The sequence below is a fragment of the Macadamia integrifolia genome, chromosome 12 (genome assembly GCF_013358625.1).
Source record: "Macadamia integrifolia cultivar HAES 741 chromosome 12, SCU_Mint_v3, whole genome shotgun sequence".
Lineage (NCBI taxonomy): Eukaryota > Viridiplantae > Streptophyta > Magnoliopsida > Proteales > Proteaceae > Macadamia > Macadamia integrifolia.
Window position 1 is genome coordinate 20,664,805 of NC_056568.1, and position 8,111 is coordinate 20,672,915.

Below are 8,111 nucleotides of genomic sequence, written 5' to 3' on the forward strand. Positions count from 1 at the left end.
AAAATTTCTTATAAAAGAAAACCAAACATATATAAATTTTTTTTTCTTGGCTACCAAGCACAGCCTAAGGGAAGATATAGGAAGGCAGACATGAATTCGGCATAGTAAAATAAGAAAAGTTGACTAAATATCAAGCATGAACATCAGTTTCATCTCAACAGTAGTTACACAGTCGCATCAGATTCTATACCCAAAGGCCAAAGATGTGTCATCTCTTCCGTCAGCCAAAGATCTTTTCCCGAGCAGTGGAATGTGACTTGTGTGCCTAATACTTTTGGTTTCTTAATCCTTGAACAGACTTTAACTTTATTGGGTTTGTAAGATATACATAATTTTCAACCCAAAAAAACAAAGATATACATAATTTCAGGCATGACCCTTGGACGAAACCAGAGAAGAAGAGTAATGGAGTCCATTCCCAAGCTTATCAAGTTACTCTGTTTCCTTTCCCTTCTTTGCGTCTCTTTGGCCAATCCAACTCCTCTCTTCCCCAAAGAATCACAACCTTTGAAATCTGGATACTTACCGATCAATTCATCAACCAGTTCAGCCATTTACTTCGCCTTCTATGAAGCTCAAAGACCTATTTTCTCTTTATCTCAAACACCTCTCCTTGTTTGGCTCCAAGGTGGCCCCGGCTGCTCTTCTCTGCTCGGCAACTTCTTTGAGCTCGGCCCTTGGCGTTTGAATCTCAATCAAAATGATAGCAATAACCCAGTTCTTGAGCCTAACCCAGGTGCTTGGAATCGTCAATTTGGGCTTCTTTTTATTGATAACCCAATTGGAGCTGGTTTCAGTATTGCTTCTTCTCCTGCAGAGATCCCAAGAGACCAAGAAACCATGGCCAATCACCTTATCTCTGCCCTCACATCTTTTATTTCCTCAGACCCACTCTTCAAATCTCGCCCACTTTACATCACTGGAGAGAGCTATGCTGGAAAATATGTTCCTGCTGTTGGGTACTATATACTGCAACAGGGTTCGGATTTGAACTTAATGGGAGTTGCAATTGGGAACGGATTGACTCACCCAATCACTCAGGTCGCTACTCATGCTGCAACTGCTTACTACTCCGGGTTAATTAATGAGAAACAGAGGACCCAGCTAGAGGAGATTCAAGCCCAGGCTGTGAAGTTGACCCAAGAGGGTAAATGGAAGGAAGCATCTGATGCACGTGTCAGGATCTTGGATTCCTTGGAGAATTTGACTGGGTTGGCTACTCTTTATGATCTGAGGAGGAAGACCCCTTATGAAACAGAAATTGTCACTGCTTTTCTGAACAAGGAACAAGTGAAGGATGCTTTAGGTGTTGACAAATCTTTGGTTTGGGAGGAATGTAGTGGTGTGGTTGGGGATGCTCTGCACGATGATGTGATGAAGAGTGTGAAGTTTATGGTGGAGGAATTGGTGAAGAAGAGTAAGGTTTTGCTGTACCAAGGACAGTTTGATTTGAGGGATGGAGTGGTTTCTACTGAAGAGTGGGTGAAAGAGATGAATTGGGAAGGACTACAGAGTTTTTTAATGGCAGACCGGAAGGTCTGGAAAGTGAATGGAGAGTTTGCTGGGTATGTGCAAAAATGGGGGAGCTTGAGTGAAGTTGTTGTTTCAGGGGCTGGGCACCTTGTCCCTGCTGATCAGGCAGTGAATTCTCAGGCGATGATCGCAGATTGGATTCTGGAGAAGGGACATTTTCAAGATGAGAAAAAGAGCATTTCATTATCAGATGGTAAGGGTTATCTATGAATTCCTTTTCATGTTCTTCTAAAGGAAATAATGAATCAAATTATTGGCTGGTTTGGTACTTCATAGATAAAGCTGTCATCTAGGAAGTTTAATGTCTTATTCTGAGAGTTTATTGATAATAATGGTATGATTGATTGGTAGATTTATTCAAATTTAAGAATACCATCATAGAACTCAGCTGCTTGTACTTCAAATGTAGCTCTGTAATGTAGAAATCCAATATTTGATTTTGGAAATTACAGTTCTCCGGTTGTGTTAGAAAAGGAATTCAAAACTGAAAGGCTCAAACAAAAGGTTACTTCTCTTGGCTGGTCCCACTGGCCATAGGATCAGAGAAAGCCTTCAAGACACGATACGCCTTTGGTTGTCAGAAATTCCACCACTATGCACTGATTTGTGCACATTCAAAAAAGTGGACATGGTGTCTTCTAAAGTATAAACTGAAAACCCAACAAGAAGAGGCTGTAGAGGTGTTGAGAATTATTAAGTCCCATGGTGGCACCTTCAGGTGCTAAATGCAAGGTGGGATGGAGTGTCTAGGCTACTGCTACTGCTACTGCTACTGAGGCTGAGGCTGAGGCGATACGTGATGGAGTTTTGCTAGCAATGGTTTGCAGTTTCTCAAAAGTGTTACACCTTATTGATTGCCAATCTGTCATTATGGTTTTACACTCTCTTCCATCCTCGATTGACTAGGCAACTAAATGTGTGGTTGATGATATTCTTTCCTTATTAGTAAATTTTTCTTTTATTTCTTTTCTTTTTATTCCTTGTTCTGTAAACGGGAGGCTCATGTCCTGGCTGTAAGGGCATCTCATTTGGGAATTTCCCATTTTTGGTGGCTTCGACCACCGCATTGTCTTGTATCTCTCGACTCTGGTAGGAGTTTCTCTGCCTTTGATATCCACCCAAATACAGGAGGAAGAGCAAAACTAAAACAAACTACTAAATGGGCAACTTCATTGAAATATTTCAATTCACAACATTTATGAGAAAATCTGAGCTCAAGAAAGGAAGTGGGGTATGGGAATGAGATACCCAACAAGAAGGGTTCCTGTGTATTAAGGTTTATGTTTGACTTCAACTGTGGTTGCTTTCTATCAGTTAATGCTGTGTACTGACATCCCTTGCAAATTTGGTCGTCTGGAGACTCTGGACTTCACATTTAGACCAAGGAAGAAGCCCTCTCATCCATCATCTGGCTAAATTTTTTTCACAGTACCTAAGAGAACTTGGATCAACCTGGGCTGGGTTGGGCTATAGAGATGACATAGTATTTTTTTTTTTTGGTAGGATGAACCTCACATAATTCAAGCCAGCAGAAATTTTGTGATCGGTATTGGATACATTACTATTAGAGCAAACACCACGAAATACGAAAATAAACCAAAATAGATCCGCACAAGACACAGAGATTTAACGAGGTTTACACACCAATGTAGTGTGTTACGTCCTCGGGCGAAGAAGAAGATGTTTCACTATGTAGAAGAGAGATTATACCCAAGTAGCGGTGAGAAAACTTGCCCTGAAACCTTAGCTCAAAAAACCCCCAAATTACAATGACTTGTCAACAAGACGACAGTACATAATACCAAGTCGCGGGTCGACCTATCGGGTGCTGTCAGTCGGGTCAAACTCCTCTGCTTTCATCATAGATCTTAGGAACTTCCCATTTGGGTTGCCACCAAAATATGTCAAAGCAAGTCAATCTTCAAAATGGGTCAAGAATTCGAGACAAAGTTAACAATTACAGGTCTTAGCTGTGCGTGATCTGATCGGACAGATTTACCTGTTTTTCCTTCAAAAATCGAAAGCAAGAAAACTCTGATAGCCTGCAATAGTGTATTACCATGTTAGCTTTAATTTGAAGAGAGTCTACGGTTTTGCCCCTTTTTTCATTAAAATTTGAGTTCTTTTTTGCCCTTTATCTGATGCCAATTCCGGCCCCAGGATTGGCTAGGATTCAGTATCGCTCTCATCAATATTGATATGAATCAATTGATCAAACAGATCAGATACCGATTCCTTGAGCCTTGGCAGAGAGGGTAGGGTGCAAACGATAGTTCGAAAGCCAAGAGGACCGAGTTCGAGTAACCGTTCGTGGGTAAAAGAGCAAAAAGCTTAAAACTATTAGATTCAAATATTTTCTTATTTTGTTATGATATATCTATCATATGAATGAAATTCAGTTCTCAGCAAAGTCATATAAGTTTAGATTTGTGATATCAGGTGAAGTAAGCTCTTCAGATCTCAAAATTTGAGGTCTAGATTTTTTGAAAGAAGAGTTGGCGCAGGACTAGGGGTGAAGTGGTCAGGCTCAGGCCAGGTTGGTCTAGGTCAGGCCTAGTCGGGCTTGGTGGGCCTGCACCCTTGGACGATGACTTGCCTATTTAAGGAACGAGTCGGTCTTGGCTGGGTTCAATCGGGTTTACTTTAAGCGGGCTTCTATTAATCAGTCGTAATCAGACCTTAAAAGGATTTATATACTATTAAAGCCTTAAATTAGCCTTTAACGAACGTTAATTATCTTAGATTTTAAAAAATTTAATATATTTATGAAATCATCAACAATTTAGAAAATACTTTATAATAAATTGCATTGATAACTTTTGCAATTTGCTTAGATCCAACTGTTCTTGTAAGCATTAGGTTGTAGGGGTGTCAATTCTGAGCCCGCACATGTAGGCCCAAATGAGCCCGACCTAGACCGGCCCGATTAATAAACGTGTCGGGTTTGGGCTTGAAAATTTTATTAAGCGGGCGTTCACGGTGCAAGTAGTTAGCCTGTCGGACGCCCGACCAAACCAACACATTTATAAGCCTGACTTGAACCGACTCGTTGTAGCCCGACCGTTTTAATACTACATAAAATTCCTATTTTGCCACTACTAGTAGGAAACTAATTAAACTTTCTTATCCTTTGCTTTGTAATAGGATTTGATTAATTAACCTTTGTTTTATAAGTCATAATGGTCATAATTTCTGCCTTTTTTTTTTTTTAAACAACCATAATCTCATATCATTTATCATCTTGATTAAAGAGTTGTGTCACATATTTCTGGGCCTTCAACCCACTTAAGAAAATAATTTTATGGTAGACACGTTTAGAGCCTGTTTAAACTTAAATAGGTCCGAATCCCAATTAAGGCCCGATTAAAACCAGTTTAAGGAAGCTAGATTAAAGTTTGCACCGATCGGCCCGATTATAAATCGTACCATGCCCTCCAAAGCTAGGCCCGTTTACTTAAACGGGAGTTCACGGTGCAAGGCATCCAAGTGATCAAGCCCGATTAGGCCCGATCGAGACCAACCCGGCCCGACCGATTGACACCCCTAGTCCTGATGATGACTATTTTCAAGCTTTTTTTGTGGCACCTTTTATCTCCTGGAATGCTTCTGTAATGCTCTTGCACTTCAAGCTTTGTTGGTCTTGCACTATTTTTTAGTGCAAGAATCCCCAAAGCCTCCTCAAAGAGGGGCAAAAGGAGAAAAAGAAGCCCAAATGGGCATAAAATGAAGCATAATATTAAAATGATTTTTAAAAAAGGAAGACAACCAAAATCACTGCTTAGGGTAGTCTATGGCCCATCTGACAATGGAGTGGGCAATAATAGTGGCAGACCTATTAATATAAGGGTTAATTACACTGTCATCCCCTGCATTTACCATATTGTTATAACTATCCCCTGTAGTTCTGACAATTACTCTGTACCCTCTGTAGTTGACAGTGTTAATTAAATAAATTGAAATGGCATATCTATTCCTACAAAAAGAACCAATATAAATGGAATATAACCGTTGGATCCAAGATAGAGATATAGTTGATCTTATCCATTGATGCTAGGGTTTCATTACTATGGGAAAAAGCCTAAGGATTACAATGGAATTGCCCCACCTCTCTCGGGGAAGAAACAAACCAGCAAACCAAGGAAGCGTTTTTGAAGGTCAGATTCAAACATGAAGTCAACCAAAAGCCACTACCTACACTTCTAAACATTCAAAATACAATGCCAACTCCAACGAATCAAATCAAAACTAGAAAAGAGATAGAACTACAAACCCAGAACTAATGGCTTGCGCAGAGAATGATGAAAAGGGGTTTAGAATATCTCAATAGCCGAGTTACAAATTTACAACAAATAAGAACAAAAAGATGGGGATTTATTCGTGGGATAGATGGACTAACGAGATTTCAATACTTGGATGACTTAAATTGAGAACGAGATAAGAGAGAGAGATAATGGTGGAATGCATTGGTTCTCTGTTCTATTTTCATTTGATGGGTAGAAAACCCAAGTTTTCGATTATTGATTTCTTCTCAATCATATTTGGTACTGTTGCATATCACCGGAGTGGAGAAGTTCTTACTTGCAGGTCGGTCACCAAAGAGGAGAGATTCTTGCTTACAGGTCATCAAACATGATAGGTTCATAAGAAAGAGATGAGATTATAATGAAAGGGAGGTCATCAAAGAAGAGAGATTCTTGCTCACAATTCATCAAAGAAAATAGATTCATAAGAAAGAGATGTGCTTACAATGAAAGGGAAGTTTAGGAACATCGTCGGACCTCGCCAGAGGCTTCGTCCATTTGTTGATGGTTCCAACGTTGATGGATGGGGATGAAAAGGTAGAATGTTGGGTTTGGGTTGAAAGGGTAGAATAGGTAGTTCATAGTACTTGAAGGGGTATTTTCGTCTTGTGAAAAAAATCTACCATGTGATGTCATTAATTAACAGTTTATGTCTAACGGAGTTGGTATACCATCAATTGTAGGGGATACAGAGTAATTGTCAATTCTACAAGGAATGGTTATAACATTAGGATAAACTGCAGAGGAGGCCACTGTAATTAAACCTTAATATAATGAAAGCTGTAAAGGGAAAACCCAGACTTTAAAAGAAGGATATTTGATACCAAGGGTAGCAATCTTTAAGGGAGTAATCAAGAGGCAAATGCGAGACATCCAATCAAAACTTGTTAATTTGAAAAAATTGAGATTTGTTCTAGACTGACCCTTTTAGCAGAGGAGATGACCAATCTATTAGCCAACACTTCACCCACAATAGTTTGCATCATAACAAGATGGTTTGTGGCAATCAACTGAAGATCCCCCACCTAAATCAATATTATATAGCCTATCCACATATCTTTTGACTGGGTAGAAATTGTTGCATCAGCGAAAATTTAAAAGGTTCCATCAGGGGGAGGGAAACTCACCACGTTGCTGAGATGGCACTTAGTAAGTTGAGAGTCGAAAATCAAGGAGAGTGCCTCATTCACATTTCTGGCAACCATACATGTCCACTCTCTAAAGGGGGAATAGAAGTTATGAAAACTCTTGAGCTCCTTAGCTTCCAAATCTCCTAAACAATGATGGCATGTGAGGTGAAGATCTCTTGTTGTTCCTTCTTGGCCACTCCTGGAATACTGCCTCAAAAAAAGTTCCAAACATAGAGCGGAAGCCTCTGGTTTGCAGCTGATTTAATAGATTCAAGAAATGCAAACTAATCTTGTTACGCCAAGGAACAATAGAGGAGAGCATACTCCACCATTTCCTGAGCCTGACCACACCCAGGATAAGTATCATCCGTAACTATGTTCTTTTGTTTTAGGTTTCTAAAACTCCAATAGCACCTAAGCAAGCCTTAGAATAATAATAATAATAATAATAATAATAATAAAAAATTGATGTTGACACTTTACATGGATGTGAAGATGTTTATTTGAATAATTTAGATTTAAACTTAATTTGATGCCGGTGATTTAAAAGTGTTAATTTGAATTTATTTGATTATTTATATACTTAAGAATTGATTTGATTATTTGTGGACCTCTAAATATATTGTTAGTTTAGATCTAACAAGGTGGTTTATGCAGGGACCTTGATCAGGAATCTAGATGGCCGTGGGAATTGTTTTGCTTATGAACATATTTTTTTTCTTTGGCATTCTAATGGTATTGTAAAAATTATTATAAAAGATAAACATTTTATTACGGAAGCAAGTAGGCTAGGATGGAAAACCAGGACATGGGTTTTTCTCGTGATGTAATTGGTATTTTATTTCCTTAATATATTTTCTGTTTACAAAACAACAACAAACTCAACCTTAATTATCTCAGCCAAATGGGGTCGGCTACATGGTATTGTGAAAATTATTATAAATGATAAACATTTTATTTCGGAAGCAAGTAGGTTAGAATGGAAAACCAGGACATGGGTTTCTCTCGTGATGTAACTGGCATTTTATTTCTTTAATATATTTTGTGTTTACAAAACAACATCAAACTGAACTTTAATTATAAAAAAAAAAAAAAAAAAAAAAAAAAAAACGTGAAATATTCTCAAAATTTGAGGTCTATATATTTT

At 38.6% G+C, this 8,111-nt stretch overlaps 1 protein-coding gene across 1 annotated transcript; it reads left to right on the forward strand.

Moving 5' to 3' along the window:
• The first annotated feature begins 207 nt into the window (after window positions 1-207).
• Window positions 208-1,917, forward strand: LOC122057110 (serine carboxypeptidase-like 50). Its single transcript, XM_042619111.1, has one exon. It carries the CDS (start codon window positions 373-375, stop codon window positions 1,741-1,743), a length of 1,371 nt encoding a protein of 456 aa, XP_042475045.1. The 5' UTR covers window positions 208-372; the 3' UTR covers window positions 1,744-1,917.
• The last annotated feature ends 6,194 nt before the right edge of the window (window positions 1,918-8,111 follow it).